Raw genomic sequence first — 24,308 nt, forward strand, 5'->3', positions numbered from 1 at the left:
AGACTCCACATATAAAATAAAATTATTATAAACAATATATTCTCTCAAACCCCAAGATACCATCATAAATATGATAACACTTCCAGTGGGCATCACAGATGACTGGATGGTCTTTTAATTGTGTGCTTGTATTGCTATCCCTGTATTTTTTTTTTCCTGTGCTGTTCTTGTGTTTTTCTTCTATATTTGTGATTGTTTTTATGCTGATTTTGGAAAGCACGTTGTGCTCCTAGCTTAAAAAGTGCTATACAAATATAATAATAATTATTATTATTAGAAGTAGTAGTAGTAGTAGCAGCAGTAATAGTAGTGGAAGCAGAAGGTGCAGTTGCAGTACTGTTACTCAATTTTTAGCTGTAACAGAAGTAATTGTTGTATAGTATTTGTAGCAGTGGTACTAAAATCCCACCAGCAGTCAAGTTCACAGTAAAAAATCCCAGTCAGAACAGTGTTCACATTCAATGCAATACATCAGCAATCCACAGAAACTCACAGTAAATGACAATCAGTGACTCCAGTACTGGAAAGTTACATGCTAACAGGGTGGCTCAGTTACATTGTGAAAGTTGGCTTAAATGTGAAGCATAGTTATTAAAATTTCACTTTCCAAATTAAGTAAGCCATGGATACAGCTGATTTCGGCATTTCATTTGTTTCTTTGTATTGCACCTGTATATGTTGGCAGAGTTTTAATTACAATGTAAGTTGCTGAATAAAAAACAAAGACAATGATTGGCCTCTTTGCTACACATTTATTACATTTATTCTTATGATTTTCAGGCATTACTTTTATTCATCGACACATCACAACAGGATCCAAAAGTACATGCTCCATTCATTTCATGGATTTGGTCAGCGGGATATCAGGGACATAAATGCCTTTTTGGCTTTATCCTTTATTTATTTGTACAATCATTTTAGCGAATAAAATGAAAACAGGTGACTACTGAAAGTAGTCAAACAGTGGCTAGTGGTTAAAAATTATTTTAGTTTGTGAACTTTGAGAAAAAAGGAGAAAGATTTGAAATGCTGGTATTGGCCTCAAGATCATTTGTTATGAATAACAAATTTAATTTCTGTTGGTTACAATGATAAAATCTGATGCTTTTCTAAAGGACGCCCTGAGAGTTGGCCTTAGCAGCGGTAGAGTCGGTTGATCCTCTGGATGTCAAGGCGGGACATGCCCCTTCTCTGGCCGATCTGCACATTGGGGTTGGGGATGGGGGTGATGGTTTCCAATCCATACGCCACAGCAAAGGCCGTTCTGCCATAGTGCATGACAGAGGAGTAGTCGTAGGGAGTGTTCAGGTTGTTGGTGTTCTGTCTATGGAAGTTGTAGGCCGTATTTGGGATGATGTTCTGCCAGTTGATCCTGACGTAGCCGTCGCGGTCGCTCCTGGTCTGCTCATGCTGGAAGCCCAGAGCATGGTTGACCTCATGTTGGACGATGCCATGGTAGAGGCAGCCCTGCCTGTTGAGAGACAGCACCTGTCCACCTCCCTGTCTGCCCAGAGAAGAGAAGCACCCGTCTCTGTTCTCGACGCTGATGTAGTCGTACTCGTTGCTTCGAGGCACAAAGCGGATGCAGGTGCTCCCGTGGAAGGACTTCAAGCCAGTGTCGATCAATTGTTTATCAGAGCCGGAGAAGGCATTGCTCACTATGTAGGGAACGACGACATAGCCATTCCTGTTTTTCCTCCACAAGCAGCTGCCGCCCCAACAGACCATAGCATTTCTGGTTTTGGGTGCGATCAGGTCTCCCTCCAGCAGGAACTCACTGGATACGTTGTTGGTGGTCAGAATCCTGGTGGTGATGTCTATATCACCAGCCTCATTTTCACCCTCCAGGTCCTCTGGTTCACTGTCTTCCTCCATCATAGGATCAGCCTGGGAGAGACCCAGCAGCAGAAGCAGCAGGAGGCTGAGAGATGGATTCATTTTTAGTGTCTCTCCGATGGGTCCTTGGCTCTGGAAGTGAGGCTTTTTCTGGAGGGCTGCTTTGGAGAGGCTCCTTGAAGCTTGTGTGAGTCTGACCAGTCCAGAGGCTTTATATACAACTTTTTAGGTGTGTCTGCTGGGGGATTTAGGGCTGGGGTCTAGACTGCTAGTCCTAAATAAACCTATATAGGGAGGACTCCATGGACAAACCCACTCTTTCAATATACTTTGTAAACCATGGTCAATAAAAGAACAAATATGATATGTTTAGAGGGGTACATTAACCTAAACACTATAAGCAGACTTTTTTCAGAACTAATGTGGCAAAATTAGTGTACTTACTATGTTTAATTTAGTCTTAAAAATATAAAGCATTTGAAGCTAGCTGATTCAGCATTAATTTACACAGCCTCATTGTTATCCCTAGTCAATAAAGGGACACATGTTATCAAGATCATATGAACCTGAACACTTTACATCTACTTATTTAACAGCCAAAAATGGAAAAAAGGGAGTGTAGTCCTATTTTATTCAAATTTTTAGCAGCATTTATTGAGTTTCGGCAGCTGCTTCAGGAGAAGATTGGGGTACATCTTAAAACAGAACAGCCCTGAACCGAATATTATGGCAAATAACTGGTTCTATACTGCTTAACAGCCAGTGGAAAGAGCCTCAGAAGATAAGTTGAACAAAGGTATGCCCCACCCCCCTTGGACTTGTGCACTGTGTAACCAATAATGGTAAATCAATCAATCAATCAATCAATCAATCAATCAATCAATCAATCAATCAATCAATCAATCAATCAATCAATCGATCAATCATTCGATCAATCAATCAATCAATCAATCAACCAATCAATCAATCAAGTTGCATTTGTTGGTATGTTGTAACTATTATGTGGTTGTAAATAGTTTAGTGTGATAGAACTTTTGGAATGATGTGCACACGTAAGGAACTGTGGGAGAATTTCTTCTTGACACAGTGTTCTTCAAAGTCAATCAATCAATGTCCAATACCTTCTAGTCTGATGTAAAAAGGTTTATTGCTAGTAGCACGCAATGGTTATAATAATATACCGAGCTGGTCCATGGAGCAACTGACCTGACGTCCTGATGCACACACCTTTATGCCATGACTTAGCGCGGGGCTTAACATTTGACCACACCTTTGATTCTCGAAAATAGACTCACCCCAAATGTATACTCCATTATCTTCTTAGCTGCAAATAGAATCACCCCGAATCTATACCCTATCATATTTTTATCTGTGCCTTTTTTTAACATGTTTAGTATTAACACGTACTACCGTATACTGCACTTCTTGATACCATTATTTTCCATACGTGTTTGTCGCCCTCTAGTGACATAAAATTATACTACACTTACCCTGCCTCCAGACGCCATTATTTCTAGTTGCAACATATCTGAGTGTCTATCTCCATTTTTCAAACAAATACATAATGTTGACCTGATGCCAAGATGTGTCATGTTTCTTTTTGTCAGTGGAGCACTCGTACTGTCGTTGTACTCCATATAGCCGTGGTCTTGCATGCCATTACAGATTGTACCTTTAACTATGAAAAAACTGGGATGCTGGTTATTGGACCCACAAGACTTATCAACATAAACAAGTAAAGGTAAATCTTCATAGCTGTAGATCTCCCAAATTTCCATGGTCAAAACTCATGGTGTTATTATTAGGTAAGACCCTCTCTTTTGAGTTTCACATTAGAGAAATCACTAAGACATTTTTTTTCACCTTTGAAATTTGCTAAAATTCGGTCTATCCTGACTACGGCCCATGCTGATACCCTGGTCCATGCTTTTGTTTCATCCTGACTAGATTATTGCAGTGTCCCTTATTCCAACCTACTACATGCTATCAAAAACCTTCAGATGGCATATAATGACGCGGCTAGAATCCTGATTAAAACTAGAAAATTCGACCATATTACCCCCATTATAGTTTCCCTTCACTGGCTCCCTATCTATGCCAGACCTGACTTTAATGTGCTGCTAATGTCTAAAATACCTCATGATTTTTCTCCATCTTATGGATCAGATCTTATAAAGCCTTATGTGCCATCCCGTACCTTCCATTCCCAAGACACAGGCCTCATGTCCATCTCCAGAAGTAAAAATAATTTAGCAGGTTGCAGAGTCTTTTCATACAATGCTCCTTTTCTTTGGAATAATATTCCTGTCGACATCAAGTCTGATGCTCAGGCTGAAAAATACACCTTTCCTCCAAAATTACCATAAAATCCAATCTGTATAGCCATGAATCTTCATGGCCATGCCACAGTAAGGCAGAAAGTGTAGCCATGATGGAATGAGACACTTAAACAATATCATATATTATATATATATATATATATATATATATATATATATATATATATATATATATATATATATATATATATATATATATATATATATATATATATGATATATATAATATATATCATATCATATATTTTTCATGCAACAACTGTACGTGAACACAAATCTATTCTGAAACAGTGCATAAAAGCTACTCAAGAAAATTATTTTATTTTATAATCGTTCATTGGTAAGATCAAAATTCAAAGACGTAATATGTAAGATTGGCATGAATGTACAAGGGCTTTCTCTCATAGCAAAAAGAGAGCCTGCAAGTGCTGTGTGCACACCCCACAGTAAGTGAGCAGACTATATTATTAAATACACTTGTAATTGAAAAGGTACATGCACCATTATTTAGAGATTAGAAAAAGACATCGTTCTTCCCTAAACTGGAAGTATGTTGACTTTGGAGCAAGTAAGGGTTGGTTATATTGAGTGTTTGCTGCACATTATGCACAAACTAAGGCCTTTTACGTTAGTATTTATTTTGGCTTAAATGCATTTTCTTAATTTTTCTTTTAGCATTTTCCACTTTTATTTTGACAGAGACAGTAGAGAGAAACAGGAAAGGCAGGGGCGAGAGAGGGGACATGCAGCTGAGACTCCAGACTGGATTCAAACCCAGGCCGCTGCGATAAGGACTCAGCCTTGATATGTGGCACAAGCTCTACCAGGTGAGCCACCGGGGCACCTTAGGTTGAATATATTTCTGTTATTTTCTCCAGTATTAAAGCTCATTATTCTGTATACTAGGCAAATCATTTATTGACTTTATTGAATTATTTTGAAAGACACGACTGAGCAAAGGAACTGCTGTGCATATTCACATACGATGGTGGATGTGCAATACCATTGAGAAAAAAAGTCATAAATGCCACAAGCTGTTATGCATTACTTATGAACTGAACTGTGCATAAAAAAACAGCTGTTTTATGAAGCCAAATGCAGGCCTATTTTAAGGAAAAATAAAAGCAAAGAGTCACTGTGAATTTAAAAAAAGTTATTTAATCATTGTACACTCTGTTGACCATGAGATGGGATGGATATGTTACACTGGACCATGCTGATAATGGAAAACATAGCAAAGTAGATAAGGTACAGGTCTGAGAGAGGAAAATATCAAGTCAGTTCCACAGACTTATATATTTAAGAAGTGTACACAAATGTACACACATGCTACTTTGTAGTTCCTTTGGGTAACCGATAACTTTTATGATCAAACGTTGTGTAAAAACAAAAACAAAACAACAACGACGACCCACATTGATCAAACATGGCAATAAAACACAACTCACGAAGCTGTGTTATTATTTGAAGAGACAGGCTTGGTTTTCAACAGCTGGTTCTCATTCACAATCCCATACTCAACTTGAGGCCAAGCATGACCAGCGATATTACGCAAGATGGTTCATATTTAATAATAAAAAAACAAAACAAAAATCATCTTAACAATTATTTCAAATACTGCTTTGTTAAAAGAGAGTTAGCCGGTGCTCTTGGGAATTTTGTTGAAATATATTTCAGACTTAACATGAGGTAAAAATGCTCGTCGAGATGGGTCCCTAGAGGCCTGTTAGAATTTGAATAGGAAAAAAACAGAAACTAAAAAAAAACGTGTAACTAGGTCATCCAGGGTACATATAGACAGGACAGATACTGTACCAATTATTTGATGGAAGTGTAGATGCAATAGTACGTACAGGAGTCCACTTACGGCAGTAATAACTAACAATAACTATATTTGCAGAACACTTTTCTCTACAAAAGTGCTGTCAACAAAAAAGGAAAAACACAAAATGGCTTCATGAGCAAATATGATACAATAAAGGGAAGATTATATCAATGTCCATCAGTCGTTAAGGCAAATTTAGTAAAATTCAGAAATTATACGGTACTCAAAGCAAATAAACAAAACCAACATTTCAACGCTTAGAAAAGTGAGTTATGAGCTGTCTCTTAAGATGCTGAGTTTGCTAAATAGATTTCCCTTTTTTTACATTTGTGTCATGATTTTCAGTTTCACATGTAAAGGCCAGTGGAGTGGTTCAGCTCGAAACTAACCACAATGCCGTCTTACTATCAAAAACTAAAGACACACACTGCACATGCGTGCATGCACACGCACACGCACACGCACACACAAAAACACAGAGAGGGCATAAAGTGCAGCTGGAGGAAGGACTAATACTGCTGCAATGGATTTGTAAACAATACACAATTGTTTAACAAAAAATAGAAATAACAAGAATAAGATTAATAAAACAGAAGTTTAATAGTACTCCTCTATGAATTGTAAAAAAAAAAATTGTAATTACAACATATCTTTGCCATTGTAGAGCAAATAAGCATGCATGAAGTGGTTTTCCTATGGTTTCTTGAGCATGTCAGAATTCAGTCTGATATCTTACAGGACAAAATATAAAAATATATAAATACTGTAATTAACCATACCAAATTCTGCATTAACACAGATAAACCACGTAAGAGGTTGTTTGTTTGCTGCTGTTTCGATAAGCGTTGAGTACACTCTTAAAAAAAAAGGACATGCCATATTCAACACATCCTCGTTGCCTTTCACTGGACCAGATAACACACGAACGGCATAACGAAGACCGCCTGCAGAATGTGTTGTCTGAAACCAGACACGCTGACACCTGGTTCATGTTCACTCAAACCAGTTCCATACTCATCATCTCTAAAATACAAAGTAAATGGCGGCTATTTTCAGTAATATTTTCCCATGCCGATTCAGTTTATGATCTATAGCATACATTAGTAATGTGCATCGGCACGTGTTAAGCTCCTTGGCAATGCAGCTAGTATCATTTGCAGCTTGCAATAACTTTGTTAATGTCCACGCTCTCGCTGTTGATTTGTGTTGTGGACATCTGCACGTGGATGGCCTGAAAATGGCATAATGTTTTTCGAGAGTGTATCTGCTACCAAAGGTTCTTTGCTTCAGGAAGTTATGTTCACTCAAATACTGCCTGGAGCCAAAAACAAGGCCATTTACAGTGAATGGAATGCAAGAAAGTCTTGAAGTAAAAAAAAAAAAAAAAAACACATTCTGCTTTTAAGAAGACACTTAAAGTTACTGTAAAAAAAAAATCACTCGGCTCCATAAGTCAAAGATGTTAAGAGGTTGTGGGCTTTAGTTAGTGGTTTTGTTTCCAATTAATCTCCAGTACTCCGGCTTATGGTCAGGGAAGACTTGGACTTGTCGAATAGTATTGCACATTATAAAAAAAGATCAGTCTACAGTGTATTATATTTCCTCTTTAAATCGCTGCTCTCCGAGGCGTAACATCTCCGTAAGGCAAAGTGAATAAGAGTGGCCTTTAAATTTTATGATTGTTGTTCATATAGTTGATCATATATTGCTGAAAATATAGCCTACAATGCGTGCTGGTTAAGTTTCATGGGCCATGTGGTCATAAACCTTACTCAGCTCAAACAACACATAAGATAATATAATTTACAAAAATATGAGAAGGTAAAAGGTTTGTCTTGTGAGAGCAGACAAATACAGTGTTGTGAAAGGCGTGGTAACTATAAAACGTTTTGCATTTTCTAACTAGGAGGTCAAATCACAATGAAACTGCACGAGCTCCTCCGTGCATTCTGCGAATGACTTTAAACAACGGTCGCAGAAACACTTCCTGTGCTGTGCTGTATGTAACATGCTTCTCTTATGAGTCCTTCCAAGTTCTGAACAGGATTTCAATTCAGTCAAAGAAAGTGCCATTGGCGAGTCTCCTCTACCCTGCATTGCATTGTCAACAGTGATTATAGAGCAGTGGTTCTCAACCTTCATGGCTCATGATGCCCAAACAGAAAACACTGGCAAACATTATTCCCTTTTGCAGGCAAAACATGCAGAGTGGTGAGCTTAGACACCAACTAATGATTTGAGCCCCCTTTCAGGCTGACATTGTTCATTATTTCACCAGACAAAGACTTTTATCATGAAAATAAAGGCATAATAACAAAGGTGTATGTGGAAAAATTCGGTTTTTCAGATCACTAGAATATTCTCTAACCTCCACCCAGGGCTGCTAATCCCTCAGGTTGAGAACCACTATTGCAGGTGATGCTGAATTGGGTTTCTAGGTGATTCCACCATGACCGCATGTGGAGACAGGCTGAGCTGTAGGCTTCATATTCACCAACCACTGTGCTATATCCCAATATTTATCTTTTTTTCCCCAGAACATGACTGATCCCACCTCCAACGGGATCATTGTTTGGAAATAAAGGCTTTACAAAATGGAAATATCTTTTGCTTTCTGTCAGAGCACTGTCAGATGTTGCTTTTTTTCCTTTTTCTTTTTTCCATGGCATATATCTTATTTTGGAACAAACTCTTCATTTGACTTCACGTTTAAATCTTCAGTGCTGTTGTAACATTTAAAAGATTATACTAAGTTTAGAGAAAATATACAAATACTAAAAGCAGAAAAGATAGATGCTGATAGCTATACTTTGTTTTAGCTAATGATGACTCCCTACCCCAGAGATGCAATCGGCTTTGGTAAAAACACCACAAAACAAAAATAAAACCCACACAACTTTGCTCCTTTCTGTTTAAGGTGCTATTATCCATCATCCATGGCATGAGTCTTCGTCACGGTGACTGGAATCTCTTTTCAAAAGCAGAATTAAGATCTGAATTGGTTTGTCGACACTTCCCATGGTAATTTTTTTTTTTTGCTGCTAAAATGGCATCCTTATAAAATAAAAATAAAAACTGAAGAATTTACTGTGTTTAGCAAAAAAAGTCAAGTAAAACAGGCAGTTTTAGCTGAAATGGGGAGGGGGGGGAGAAGCACTCGAGCAAAATTAAGTCCATGACCATTCATGACTGATCTGTAGCAGGACAGGGGAGGCGATGGGGGGAACACACTCTCAGCAGAAGAGAGACGAAAAATAAAATAAGAAAAACGATTGGGGTTCGTTCCTTCCCATTCCTTTCCGTTCTCTCTTCATATGTAAATATCATTGAAACAGGAGTTGCAAGATTTAGTCTTCTGATGGCTAACAGAAGTGTCAGCCCCTCTGCAGTGCTAGCGGTGACCAACAGCCCCTCCTGGCGGCGGGAGGTCTTGTGCTCTGAGGCAGCCAGGCAGAAAGGGGAGGAGGAGGAGACCGGAGCAGTCTGAGGAATGGCTCTGTCTACAGCAGTGTGCACCTGAAGAAGCTGCTCTTTTTAGAGCGGTTTTCAGTGATTTTGACCGGCCCTCCACTTCCAGAGGGGTTGTTGTCATTCTAGAGCAAACACAACAACAGGGTTAACTGCTGACTCGTGTCTGGTCTGACTAAAATCCATAATCATCAAATATTACACAGGAGAATGTGGCCATATACTAATGCCCATCCATCACTGGTTGCTCATGGAAAACTAAAGAGGCAGCCAGCGTTTTCATGCTGACAGATGATGTGGGCTTTTTCAAGACATAGAAAATAAACTGCAATATATTTGTTAGTGTCAATGTTATATTCATTATGTTGAAACTCACCATTTTTCTATTGAGTCTTGTCATAATGTCTCTTCCAAGCATAAAGAAGGCCTGTTTAATGATGTAAAAGGTGCCATATACCATTAAGAACAATCATGAAAAAACAGGAAAGTATTGGCTCTGATCTCTATGACAATATAAACTTTACTTACCTCTTCCACATTTATGCTTGACTTGGCACTGGTTTCCAAGAACTTAATCCCATAATCTATTGCCAACTGTGCAAAGGAAAATACAAATTATGACTATAATTCAAGGTGACACGATCAAATTCCTCCTTTCCGATATTTATAGGCTTTTGATTAGCATGTATATTATTTCCACTGTTGTTCTGTTTCACTTCGATTTCACAAAGCACAGAAAAGTGCACTCATCTACTGGCCTCTGAATACAGCAGATTCGGAAATTCAGCTGCTACTTTCACTTTTTTTTTTTTTGCAGGGGGGGGGGGATTCTCCCCAATTGTACTTGGCCAATTACCCTATTTTCCAAACTGTCCCGGTCGCTGCTCCACCCCCTCTGCTGATCCGGAGAGGGCTGCAGACTACCACATGCCTCCTCCGATACATGTGGAGTCGCCAGCTGCTTCTTTTCACCTGACAGTGAGGAGTTTTGCCAGGGGGATGTAGTGCATGAGAGGATCAGGCTATTCTCTCCAGGCCCCCACCCCCACCCCGAACAGACACCCCGACCGACCAGAGGAGGCACTAGTGCAGCGACCAGGACACATACCCGCATCCGGCTTCCCACACACAGACACGGCCAATTGTGTCAGTAGGGACGCCCGACCAAGCCAGAGGTAACACAGGGATTCAAACCGGTGATCCCCGTGTTGGTAGGTAACGGAATAGAATACTACGCTACCCAGATGCCCCCACTTTCACTTTTTTACCAAAGCAAAAGTTAGAGTACAAAGGACACTGGCTTATTATCAGAGACAGATTTTAACTGATGCTAAATTTCTACCCTGGGTTCACACAATGTTACCTGAGAGTGGTCTGTACAACTGGAATTCAACTATCAATAATTCAGCAGCTACACTAAAATGAGTAGGGTTAGGTAACTTGCTCAAGTACTATTGAGAAACAGTGTTACTTATTCATGCTCCCTGCTAGGTTTTTGCCAATTGCCTTAAGGATTTGTGCCAGTGACCCTCTTCTTGATATTTTATGGTAGAGGCTCTCCCAGAAAAAATACATGACATTCAAAGTGTAACAGGTTGCTATTCTCAGAGCTTTCGTGCCAGACATAGTGTGCAAACATGTGCACTCATGGCACTGTAAACCACTTAAGGTAAAATCATTCAATGATGTTATGTTACGAGTCACATACATTACAGATAGAAACTGACTCCAGTCAAAAGAACCCCACAGACCTTTTCCCCCCTTTCCTTGGACACCTGTCGCTTGTCATTCATGTCACACTTGTTGCCCAGGATCATTTTCTCCACGTCAGAAGATGCATGCTAGGGAAATACATGGAGTGAGAGCAAAATTGTGTGTTTAGTTTAAGTATGTCTTCTCACTTTTTATCCATTTTGAGCTCTCCACCAAGTATCATGAAGAGTTTATTCTCATAGTGTATTCTCATTCAGTAGCTCTGACCCATGACCTCTTTACTTTTGGTTGTTTGTAGTAGACGAAAGAGTTGACGCAAGTGTTTAAGTTTATCATATTATTCCCCTAATTGTGAGTTGCTAGAGATTAAAGACTCCACAAAATGACTTCAGGTTCACATGTCATAAATGATTGAAAAAATAGATGAAATCAATGCTCCAGCTCTGTTACTACTACTTTCGGCTGCTCCCGTTAGGAGTCGCCAAAGGGGATCATCCGTTTCAATCTCTTCCTGTCCTCTGCATCTTCCTCTGTCACACCAGCCACCTGCATGTCTTTCCTCACCACATCCATAAACCTCCTCTTTGGCCTTCCTCTTTTCCTCTTCCCTGGCAGCTCCATATTCAGCATCCTTCTCCCAATATACCCGGCATCTCTCCTCCACACATGTCCAAGCCATCTCAATCTTGCCTCTCCTGCTTTGTCTCCAAACGGTCCAACTTGAGCTGTCCCTCTAATATAATCATTCCTAATTCTGTCCATCTTCGTCACTCCCAATCAAAATCTTAGCATCTTCAACTCTGCTACCTCCAGCTCCACCTCCTGTCTTTTTGTCAGTGCCACTGTCTCCAAACCATATAACATTGCTGGTCTCACAACCATCTTGTAAACCTTCCCTTTAACTCTTGCCGGTACCCTTCTGTCACAAATCACTCCTGACACTCTTCTCCACCCACTCCACCCGCCTGCACTCTCTTCTTCACCTCTCTTCTGCACTCCCTGTTACTTTGGACAGTTGACCCCAAGTATTTACACTCATATGCCTTTGGCATCTCTACCCCTTGCATCCTCACCATTCCACTGTCCTCCCTCTCATTCATGCATATGTATTCCATCTTGCTCCTACTGACTTTCATTCCTCTTCTCTCCAGTGCATACCTCCACCTCTCCAGGCTCTCCTCAACCTGCACCCTACTCTCGCTACAGATCACAATGTCATCCGCAAACATCATAGTCCACAGAGACTCCTGCCTGATCGTCCGTCAACCTGTCCATCACTATTGCAAACAAGAAAGGGCTCAGAGCCAATCCTTAATGTAATCTCACCTCCAACTTGAACCCATCTGTCATTCCAACTGCACACCTCACCATTGTCACACTTCCCTCATACATATCCTGCATCACTCCTACATACTCCTCTACAACTCCTGACTTCCTCATACATTACCACACCTCCTTTCTCAGCACCCTGTCGTATGCATTCTCTAAATCTACAAAGACACAGTGTAACTCCTCTATACTTCTCAATCAACATTCTCAAAGCAAACATCACATCTGTGGTGCTGTTTCATGGCATGAAACCATACTGCTGCTCGCTAATCGTCACATCGCCTCTTAACCTAGCTTCTATTACTCTTTCCCAAATCTTCATGCTGTGGCTGATCAACTTTATACCTCTGTAGTTGCTACAGTTCTGCACATCGCCCTTATTCTTGAAAATCGGTACCAGTATGCTTCTTCTCCACTCCTCAGGTATCCTCTCGCTTTCCAAGATTGTGTTAAATAATCTAGTTGAAAACTCCACTGCCATCTCTCCTAAACATCTCCATGCCTCCACAGGTATGTCATCAGGACCAACTGCCTTTCCAATCTTCATCCTCTTCATAGCTGCCCCTCACTTCCTCCTTGCTAATCCGCTGCACTTCCTGATTCACTATCTCCACATCATCCAACCTTCTCTCTCTCTCATTTTCTTCATTCATCAGCCCCTCAACGTACTCCTTCCACCTTCTCATCACGCTCGCCTCGCTTGTCAGCACATTTCCATCTCTATCCTTGATCGCCCTAACCTGCTGCACATCCTTCCCAGCTCAGTCCCTCTGTTTAGCCAATTGGTACAAGTCCTTTTCTCCTTCCTTAGTGTCTAACCTGTCATACAACTCACCATAGGCCTTTTCCTTTGCCTTTGCCACCTCTCTCTTCGCTTTATGCTGCATCTCCTTCTACTCTTGTCTACTTTCTTCATCTCTCTGACTATCCCACTTCTTCTTTGCCAACCTCTTCCTCTGTATAATTTGCTGTATTTCCTCATTCCACTACCAAGTCTCCTTGTCTTCCTTCCTCTGTCCTGATGACACACCAAGTACCTTCCTAGCTGTCTCCCTCACTATTTTTGCAGTGCCTGCCCAGCCATACGGCAACTCTTCACTACCACGCAACTCTCCAGCTCTGTAATGGGGAGAAATTTGTTTAAAGGTCTTATAAATACATATACTTCATAAGAAAGTTATGTGGTTCACTTTTAGAAATACACAGTGCAAACTTCTTAGATTTAAACATTTGCCAGCAATTACTATCAACTGACGTTTCTAACCAGTTACATCCATGCAAAACACCTTTATGGCAGCAGGTGGCAGCACTCTAGCATGGAATTGATATCGGACTCTGTTCCTCTCTATTGATACATTTACAAATCAAAGTGACTGCTCATTATTGCATATCAAGCTAACATTTAGGGCTTGGGTTGAAAATGGCAGTGACACTCAAACGGTTAGAGGATCCAGTCTTTGTGTAGCTCAATTGGTCAAACTTGGTACTAAAACAGCCAGGGTACAGTACAGCGTTTGATTCCCACTAGAACTAACCACGCTGGAAATGTGCAGTGTTATGTGCTGTGGCATGTTAGGTTATGTAACTGATTATACCTCCTCGATGTTGCGGATCCAGTTCTTGATATTGTCAAAGGACTTTTCATTGGTGATGTCATACACCAGCATGATGCCCTGGAAACACAAAAGACAGGAAGTGTTTCCAGAGGGAGTGACACGCAATGTGACATTAGCAGGAAGTGCCCAGCCTAATGGCATTCAACTTCTGACCCTTGTAAAGAAAGGCAACCAGATGTAGATGTCATATTAATACTCAAGTAAATTGTTGATCAAGTTCAAAGTGGCTACCTCGTTTTCCACGATTCCACTCACCAGGTATACACACTTATATTTACCTTTTAGGCATGACTGCAACAGCAGAATATGTTACGCTCCCTACATTGCTGATATTAAGAGCAATAAATAGTTCAGTATGTTCCAGTGCCAAGACAATAAAAAGCAGAGAAAACTTTATGCTCAAGTTCTTATTAAAAAAAAGAATTTTTTTCATAGTTTTTGCCATTGTGCGTATCAGTTATGATATAATTTTACTCACCAGCTTAATTTTGGAGATTTTGGACATGGGGCCACCACTAAACAAAGCTTCACAATGGTGTCTTATGGGGTAACTGAACACAAACCCTAAACCTGTCCTTTCAACAACAACAAAAACTACTAGTGCCTCAGCTGGACCATGTACGTGACCTTGCATTATCTATGACTTTTCAATTATGCTGGCCAGGTGATTATGTTTACTTTGATGAGTGCACAGTGAGTAAAACCTGGTTATTCCCGCAAGTTGAACCAGGAGGAAACTCAGCGATGCAATCAACCATACTGGCCCTTTCAGATAATAACCTCTAACTTGCGCTTTATATCATTGGATTAAATTGGACTTGATGAGACATGTCTGACGTTGGAGTTCTGTTGCCCCATAAGACACTATTGTAAAGCTATGTCCAGAGGTGGTTCTGTATCCATAAACCTCTACAATAAAGCTGGTGAGTGAAATGATATTATAATCAATATGAATGATGGCAAAAAACTATTAACATATAACCCAGGTTGTTAAAAAAACCAAAACAGAATTACCTTTTAACTCCTAAGGGAAAACAATTCCCATCTCTGACTGGTAAAATGGAAGTCCACAGTCTCTGTGGGATGTCTGTCTTAATTTAAGTTTAACCTACATACACAAATCCCATGTTATCTGATTGGATTTTAGTATCAATTTAACAGAAATGATCTGAATGCCACACCAACAGAATAATGGTAAAGCAGCACCAAAAACACAGTGAGCCAACACATCTGCTTGAGAGAGCGCAGGCTAGGATCAAGCAAAAAAACAGAGAGGGTGTGACTGCCAAGGCCTATGGAAATGATACACTGGTCTAGATATGAATAACATGTGCACCGTCACGACAAGATTTACTCTCCTACAGCGCATAGCTCAGTGAAGTAATCCTTCTCTGATGAGAAGCTGCAGTAAGGGTAATACCTGTTGTCATAATGGTGGTAGCAATAGTATCATTAGTGTCTTTATGCATGCTCAATAATCCAGGTAAGAAAATTAAAGAAATTGAATCAGTTCATCTGGACACAACGTTTATTGACGGAAAAGTTTTATCACTCATCTAAGTGACATCTTCAGTCTAAACTGACTGCAGGTATCCCCTCCCTTATAACAATACAGTTGCACACAACAACCGAAACCAACGATCAGTTTCATATGCAAACAGGCGTGACCATTAACTAGTTTCAATCAATGGCCATACGTACTATTCACAGAGGATTTGGGACTGTTTGCAATCACAGCATTGTAAGATGATGACAAATGTAGAAGATGATCACTTCATGTCACACCCGATAATACATAACTCCTCTTCACCACTAGAGTAGTAGCACCTGTGGTCATAGCAGTAGTAACTGTGGCTATAGTTACCATAGTGGTAACAGTAGTGTTCACTGCATAAGCAATAGTACTAACGGATGACTTAGAAAAAGGCACAATTCACTCATCATGAACAATTTAAAAATCCTCAGCCCATACATCTCCTCCTTTTGGCCACTTTAACAGGAGCAATAGTAGTTATATCTACAGTAGTAGTAGTAGTAGTACTTATAGTAGTAACTATAGCAGTGGCAATACCAGTACTTTTAGTAGTAGTTATGAAAGTGGATTTTATAACTAATAGTAGTGGCGGTAGGAGAATAAAAGTAGTCTTAAATACCAGTAGTCATAACAGCAATGGAAATATCCATAGTAGAAGGGACAATGGCTATATTAGCATTATTAACATCAATGGTATTAACATTGCTGCCAGGAATTCTGGTAGTTGCAGTAGCAGTCGAAGTAGAAATGATAGCGGTCATGGCAAAGTTAACAATAGTAGCAGCAGAAGTTGATGACTGAGCAAGCTATTATAATTTGCTGGGCTTCAGTTTAATTTGGTTAGGTTAGACTGGGCAAGCCAAACCCCATATATCTTTTTGCCGCTGACCACTTAACTAACACTTACCATGGCCCCTCTGTAATAAGCTGTTGTGATGGTTCTAAACCTCTCCTGGCCTGCTGTGTCCCTGGGAGAGAGGAGGAGAGATGAACATTAGTCTGGTTTACACTGCAAGGCCAAAGAGGGCTAAACATAGTTGATACAGTAACTACAGCTATATTAACCCTTGTTGTCTCAGTCCAATTTTTATCATCTTAACCCACACGAACACAAAGACCCCTTTTATTCCTGCAATTATGGGCATCATGACCTGTTGGATCAAGTGCAGATGAAGGTAAATAAATAAAAATTGCACCCAAGTCGCATAAAAGATCATAACACAGAAACCACCCCTGGGGTTGGTCACAGATGTTTAACTACATGAACAGTGGGTGGGAAGCTGCATTAAGGTGGGAAGATAATGATATGCTGATTAAGCTAAGAAATTACACAGAGCAACTTAAAACTATCAAAAAGTTTCAGAAAATTGTTTTAAAAAACTAAACTCAAACATTTTTTTTTGAATCCCTGGTAATCTTTAACAGGATAATCTGTAACTGGATATAAATATTAGGGGAGTAATTGGGGCATTTGAAAATCTGTTTTATGAAAGAAACAGTAATCCAGTTTATCAATGGGGATGGATGTTAAACGCTAAAAGAAATGGAAATCAGGTCTTGGCACAGACAGGGGGTTCACGTTTAATACCAGGTGTAAACAAGAGCATTTGTTGTCAAGTTTATTTAAATCAGGAACACTTTATTTGTCATTTCATTTCATGTATGAAATATCGTTTCCCCAGCCCACAGCAGGGCAACACAAAGACAAAAATATATATCCAAAAATTACAAGAACACACATATCAAATTACAAAAAAAAATCACTGTCCAAGAGAACAAAAACCAGCCAGGATGACTGTCGGAACTGCATGGGCTAGCAGTTAGCTTAGCCTGCCCCGCATCCACGTCCTGTCAGACTGCCCTCGGTGTTTCCTCCTTGAGCGCAGCTCCAGGCAGGGCCGTGGTCCCTGGGCCCACCGGACGCAGCAGACCAGGCTTCTCCAGTCGATCCAATGCCAGCTCTCCCGGCCAGACACCCTCAACACACCTCCCCACACTCCACAGAGCGACACCAAAAACACAGTCAACACCAGGCGGGGCAATTGATAGACCACCCTCGGTGTTATCGGAACTGCCAGTCTGCATGGGCTAGCAGTTAGCTTAGCCTGCCCCGCTTCCACATCCTGTCAGACCGCCCTTGAAGTTTCCTCCTCGAGCACAGCTCCGGGCAGGACTGTGGTCCCTGGGCCCACAGCACGCAGTAGACCAAACTCTACCCACCGATCCAGCGCCAGCTCTCCCAGCCATCAAACGAAGACATAAACTTACACGCAGATGTGGACAAAGACACTGCATGGATGGTACTGGGTCGGGCTGCCGCAAACATAAGTTCGCGCCACCATCTTCCCACACCGGTACTGGGTGAGGCCACTGCAAACGTGAATTTGCGCCGCCATCTGTCATCAATCATCAAATCACCAATCATCGCCACCAATCATCAAATGTCACATCAAAATTACAGTAACTATGAACCAGGTGACAGGTCTGTATGTGGGTGTATCTGTGCATCTGGCTTAAGTGAACCTGTGCATTTGCTAAAGTGCATGTTGTGGGTTTTTCAGATGGGGGGAAACTTGTGCATCTATGTCCTGTTTTTCAGTGGTATGCAGAGTCAAAGTGTACTGTGTTTTAATTTCAGTCTGCGTTTAGTGTGACGTGTACTGGCAGTCAGTATCTACTACTACTACTTTCGGCTGCTCCCGTTAGGGGTCGCCACAGCGGATCATCCGTTTCCATTTCTTCCTGTCTTCTGCGTCTTCCTCTGTCACACCAGCCACCTGCATGTCTTCCCTCACCACATCCATAAACCTCCTCTTTGGCCTTCCTCTTCTCCTCTTCCCTGGCAGCTCCATATTCAGCATCCTTCTCCCAATATACTCAGCATCTCTCCTCCACACATGTCCAAGCCATCTCAATCTTGCCTCTCTTGCTTTGTCTCCAAACCGTCCAACCTGAGCGGTCCCTCTAATATAATCGTTCCTAATCCTGTCCTTCTTCGTTACTCCCAGTGAAAATCTTAGCATCTTCAACTCTGCCACCTCCAGCTCCGCCTCCTGTCTTTTCGTCAGTGCCACTGTCTCCAAACCATATAACATAGCTGGTCTCACAACCATCTTGTAAACTTTCCCTTTAACTCTTGCTGGTACCCTTCTGTCGCAAATCACTCCTGACACACTTCTCCACCCACTCCAACCTGCCTGCACTCTCTTTTTCACCTCTCTACTGCACTCCCCGTTACTTTGGACAGTTGACCCCAAGTATTTAAACTCAGATGTCTTTGTCACCTCCACTCCTTGCATCCTGGCAGTCAGTATAATGTTCATAAAATATAATGATAAACTAAACTACACAGTAATTCATTTTTAGCATACTACAGTATGCAGTGCTATTCTGATATTACCGGTAGACACTGAAATAAGGAGTCAATGTACAGCAGCTATGAAAACTCAAGAGAGTATCAAACTCTTTTAAGTAGAGTTTATTAAATTTTGAAGGACTATGCTGAGTAGGAAAATCATCTAATAGCAGTGAGGCTGACACAGACAGGTCATTTGGGTTTAGATATGAGTCCCACAGGTTATAACAAACCTCTGCAGTTGAAGGCAAGTTGCATGTCACATCAATTATACGCATATGCTGAGCTTTCTCTTTGGAGCTGAGTTCTTACCTATATTAAATATTACTACTAATAAATATTAGTAAAACCAACAAACATACAACACAACTGGTAGTCCAAATAATGTGAGTCAGCCCCAGCTTAGTCAAACCTTAGTTTGCTGTCTTGCAGTGTATGCTGGCGAACGGACAAGGAGAAAAATTTGCTTAAGGGTTTTTTTGGGGGGAGTAATTTGGTATAAACACAGTATAGTGCACTTTGTCATGCAGAAAACTTCATGACAAAGTGCACCAAATATAAAAGAAGGCAGATGTGTGTATACATTTTTTTTCCACTGCTGGCGGTGGACTTAAGGAGAAGCTCAGCCCTGCATGCCCCCTTTTTGCTGTTTAAATTCTTTTAGATCTGTTCTATATAAATCTCACTCTCACCCTTTTCTGGGTGGTATGTGTCTGCCTAGGACCACACTCTTCCGAACAGAGACCTCAGATGTTGTTCCTGGAATCTGCTGGAGTCACTTCCCCTGTTTGGGAGAGTGCTCCTATTACCACTGGGACTACAGTGGATTTCACCTTCTACATCCGATCTAGTTCTTCTTTCAGCCCTTGGTATTTATCTAGCTTCTCATGCTCTTTCTTCCTGATGTTGCCGTCACTTGGATTGCGACATCGATCATTACTGCTGTCTTCTGTTCCTTGTCAACCACCACAATGTCTGGTTGGTTAGCCACCACCTTCTTGTCAGTCTGAAACATGAAGTCATACAGGATCTTAGCTCTGCCATTCTCAACCACTTTTGGCGGTGTCTCCCATTTGGACTTGGGGACGTCCAGTCTGTATTCAGTACAGATAGTCCTGTACACTATCCCTGCCACTTGGTTATGCCTTTCAGTGTATGCTTTATGCTTTCCCAGCTAGCAATTAACACCCTGCTACTAAGTGCTGGATTAGATCAGGGGCGTCTTTTCACAGCCTGCATCTTGGGTCTTGCCTGGTGTGGTAAACCCCTGCCTCAACTGATCTGGTCCTGAGTGCCTGTTCTTACGTTGCTATGATCAGAGTCTCTGTGCTGCTCTTCAGTTCTGCCTTTTCTAGCCACGAGTAGGATTTCTCAATATCAGCCACGTCTTCTAACTGTTGATGGTACATCCCATGGAGGGGCTTGGTCTTCCATGATACCTCCTCTTCTTCCTCCCCATTCTCTCTCTCTACATAATCTACTACTACTACCACTACTACTTTTGGCTGCTCCCGTTAGGGGTCATGACAGCTAATGATTGCTTATGGCATGAAATAGGCTTGTACTGTCTCATAAAGAATTTACTTGACTCACTGGATTTATTATATATATAATTTTATATAAAATTTTATTCAAGACAGTATTTTTCCTTGCATTCTGAATTTCTTAATTGTACCTAGCCTGGAAACCAGAGGAATCTGTGAGCTCATGCTTGATTTGCTCCGGCAAATAAAAGCACTGGTGTCTAGATGGTAACCCTGGATTTGCGAAACTCTCGCACTTGCGCAAGGTAAACTTAGGTTAACTACTAGCACTACTTTTGGCTGTTCCCCTTAGAGGTCACGACAGCGGATCATACGTTTCCATCTCTTTCTGTCCTCTGTAACTTCCTCTGTCACACCAGCCACCCACCTGCATGTCCTCTCTCATCACATTCATAAACCTCCTCTTTGGCCTTACTCTTTTCCTTTTCCCTGGCAGCTCCATATTCAGCATCCTTCTCCCAATATACCCAGCATGTCTCCTCCACACATGTCCAAGCCATCTCAATCTTGCCTCTCTTGCTTTGTCCCCGAACCATCCAACCTGAGCTGTCCTAATTCTGTCCTTCTTCATCACTCCCAATGAAATCTTAGCATCTTCAACTCTGCCACCTCCAGCTCCACCTCCTGTCTTTTCATCAGTGCCACTGTCTCCATACCATATAACATAGCTGGTCTCACAACCATCTTGTAAACCTTCCCTTTAACTCTTGCTGGCACCCTTCTGTCGCAAATCACTCCTGACACTCTCTCCACCCACTCCACCCTGCCTGCACTCTCTTCTTCACCCCTCTTCTGCACTCCCCGTTACTTTGGACAGTTGAACCCAAGTATTTAAACTCATATGCCTTTGTCATCTCTACCCCTTGCATCCTCACCATTCCACTTTCCTCCCTCTCATTCATGCATATGTATTCCATCTTGCTCCTACTGACTTTCATTCCTGTTCTCTCCAGTGCATACCTCCACCTCTCCAGGCTCTCCTCAACCTGCACCATACTCTCACTGCAATCACAATGTCATCCGCAAACATCATAATCCACAGAGACTCCTGTCTGATCTCGTCTGCCAACCTGTCCATCACCATTGCAAACAAGAAAGGGCTCAGAGCCGATCTTGGATGTAATCCCACCTCCACCTTGAACCCATCTGTCATTCTAACCACACACCTCACCACTGTCATGCTTCCCTCATACATATCCTGCACCACTCCTACATACTTCTCTGTAACTCCTGACTTCCTCATACAATACCACACCTCCTCTCTTGGCACCCTGGTATATGCTTTCTCTAAATCCACAAAGACACAATGTAACTCCTTCTGGCCTTCTCTATAATTCTCAATCAACACTCTCAAAGCAAACATCACATATGTAGTTCTCTTTCACAGCATGAAACCATACTGCTGTTCGCTAATCATCCTCTCCTCTTAACCTAACTTCTATTACTCTTTCCCATATCTTCATGCTGTGGCTGATCAACTTTATACGTACCTCTGTAGTTGCTACAGTTCTGCACATCGCCCTTATTCTTGAAAATCGGTACCAGTATGCTTCTTCTCCACTCCTCAGGTATCCTCTCGCTTTCCAAGATTGCGCTAAACAATCTAGGTAAAAACTCCACTGCCATCTCTCCTAAGCAGCTCCATACTTCCAGAGGTATGTCATATCCCCACCTGCTGACAAGCAAACACTTCTAAGGTTCATGGGGATGGTCCAATATTAAGCCAAATCTATTCCTAATCTCTCTGAAGTCTCTGCTCCTTTAAGGAAACTGTTACAGGATGTGACAGGATGGCACTGGGAGGGGGCTCAACAACAGTGCTGTGAAAGCTTGGAGCAGCTAATCACCGAAGCTCCAACCCTGAAATACTATGATGTCAACCAGGATGTGACGCTGTTTGTGGATGCAAATTCGGAGGGCATCGGAGCAGTAATACTGCAGGATGGATGCCCTGTGGCATATGGCTCAAGAGCACTCACAGATTGTCAACGCAAGTACGCTCAAATAGAGAAAGAGCTGCTAGCTGTTGTATATGGCTGCAAAAAGTTCCATCAATATGTGTATGGCAGGGAGATCCAAGTGGAAAGTGATCACAAACAACTAGAAAGCATCTTTTAAGAAGCCGCTACGTCTGGCTCCCATGAAAGGATGCTGCTGTATCTTCAGAAGTACAACATCTCTGTGACATACAAGCCAGGAAAAGAGTTCAAAATTGCAGAAATCTTGAGTCGTGCTTATCTTCATGAGCAAAAAGAGGATCTTCTGGAGGAGGAACTGCAAGTGAACTGGATTGCACTACAGTTACCCATCTCAGAAGAAAAGCTGCAGGTGTTCCGAAATGCAACAGCACAAGACCCAGTGATGCAGGAACTGAAGAACATGACAATGAATGGATGGCCAAAAGACAGGTCTGCTGTGTCAGGTGTGCAACCTTTCTGAATGTTTAGAGAAGAGGTCAGTTTCACATCAGGGCTCCTATTCAAAGCAGAGAAACCCATTGTACCACAGCAACTGAGATCGCAGATGCTTAGCAAGATACATGAGTCACACTTAGGTGTAGTCAAATGTAAAGAAAGAGACAGGGATGTTCTTTATTGGCCTGGTATATCCACCCAGATTGAACAAGTGGTAGCGCAATGTGCTGTCTGCAATGAGAACATGAATAGCAATCAAAGGGAACCACTGATCTCACACCCCTTACCAACTAGGCCTTGGGAAAAGGTAGGCACAGATCTGTTTCGCATCAATGGCTCAGACTTTCTGCTATGTGTCGACTACTTCTCAAAATACCCAGAGATCATGAGGCTGAGCGACACAACCAGTAAGGGTGTAATAACTTCCATGAAATCCATATTTGCAAGGCATGGAGTTCCTGATGTGGTAATTTCAGACAATGGTCCACAATATTCCAGTGCAGAATTCAGAGGTTTTTCAGAGAGCTGGGAGTTCAGCCATATCACATCCAGTTGTGGTTATGCTCAATCAAAAGGAAAGGCAGAAAGGACTGTGCAGACAGTCAAGAAGTTGCTTAAGAAGACTCGGGATAATACTGGTGACCCTCACATAGCGCTTTTAGAGTATCAGAACATACCAATGGAAAGTGTAGGGTTGTCACCTGCAGAGATGCTGATGGGGCGTCAGCTCAAGACAAAACCTCAGGCCTCCACCTCACTACTCACCTTTGAAAGAGCACTCAAGTGTGCACAGAAAGCTGAAAGAAAAGCAAAAAAAAAAAAAAACCTATACGATTGCCATGCAAAATACCTACCTGAGCTGAGAAAATGTCCAGATGCAGTATGGATAAGTATGGAAGCAAGCCGTGGTTCTGAGAGGGCAGGAACAACTTTGTCATTCGTACACCTGAGGGATGGATGTTCAGGAGAAATAGGAGACATTTGAGGAAGACAGTTGAGACGGAGTTTCCACCTTCTGCTGCTGAGCAAGACATGGGTGTGAATGCAAGCTTTGAAAATGCATTGTCTATTGATGAGGACAATTCTCACTCACAAAGCTCAGCACACGCTCAACATGGTGACACATGTGACTTGTCTACAGTCACACAATCTTATCGTACTAGGTCAGGCAGACTGGTCAAAACTCCGCCAAGATTTAGAGAGTAGACATGCAGAAAGAGATACTGCACAGTTCATATTGCAGTGTAACTGATTTATTGACGTTTATTAAATCTTATTGTGGTTATGGGAAATAAGATTATTTTGTGTAGGCACAGTTAGTCCAGTTATGAGACA

General features: G+C 41.5%; 2 protein-coding genes across 3 annotated transcripts in view; both read right to left on the minus strand.

Annotated features, from left to right (window-relative positions):
• Positions 1 to 742: 742 nt before the first annotated feature.
• On the minus strand, positions 743 to 1,938 carry LOC130111064 (high choriolytic enzyme 1-like). The gene has a single exon (XM_056278081.1). It carries the CDS (start codon positions 1,936 to 1,938, stop codon positions 1,135 to 1,137), a length of 804 nt encoding a protein of 267 aa, XP_056134056.1. The 3' UTR covers positions 743 to 1,134.
• A 3,397-nt stretch (positions 1,939 to 5,335) lies between these two features.
• The window catches only part of rab8b (RAB8B, member RAS oncogene family), a 41,817-nt gene continuing 22,844 nt past the window's right edge, over positions 5,336 to 24,308 (minus strand). Inside the window, exons 3-8 of one of the 2 annotated variants that reach the window (XM_056278378.1) lie at positions 16,568 to 16,628; positions 14,106 to 14,183; positions 11,220 to 11,309; positions 9,997 to 10,062; positions 9,845 to 9,895; positions 5,336 to 9,593 (exon numbers count right to left, since the gene is read on the minus strand). In XM_056278378.1, coding sequence (XP_056134353.1) covers positions 9,501 to 9,593; positions 9,845 to 9,895; positions 9,997 to 10,062; positions 11,220 to 11,309; positions 14,106 to 14,183; positions 16,568 to 16,628 — 439 coding nt within the window. In that variant the 3' untranslated portion in view covers positions 5,336 to 9,500. The other variant, XM_056278377.1, reaches the window with a different exon arrangement.

The sequence above is a fragment of the Lampris incognitus genome, chromosome 4 (genome assembly GCF_029633865.1).
Source record: "Lampris incognitus isolate fLamInc1 chromosome 4, fLamInc1.hap2, whole genome shotgun sequence".
Lineage (NCBI taxonomy): Eukaryota > Metazoa > Chordata > Actinopteri > Lampriformes > Lampridae > Lampris > Lampris incognitus.

What these genes read in the sequence shown, in the direction of transcription:
- LOC130111064 (XM_056278081.1), bottom strand. Translation starts at nt 1,938, where the DNA reads ATGAATCCATCTCTCAGCCTCCTGCTGCTTCTGCTGCTGGGTCTCTCC.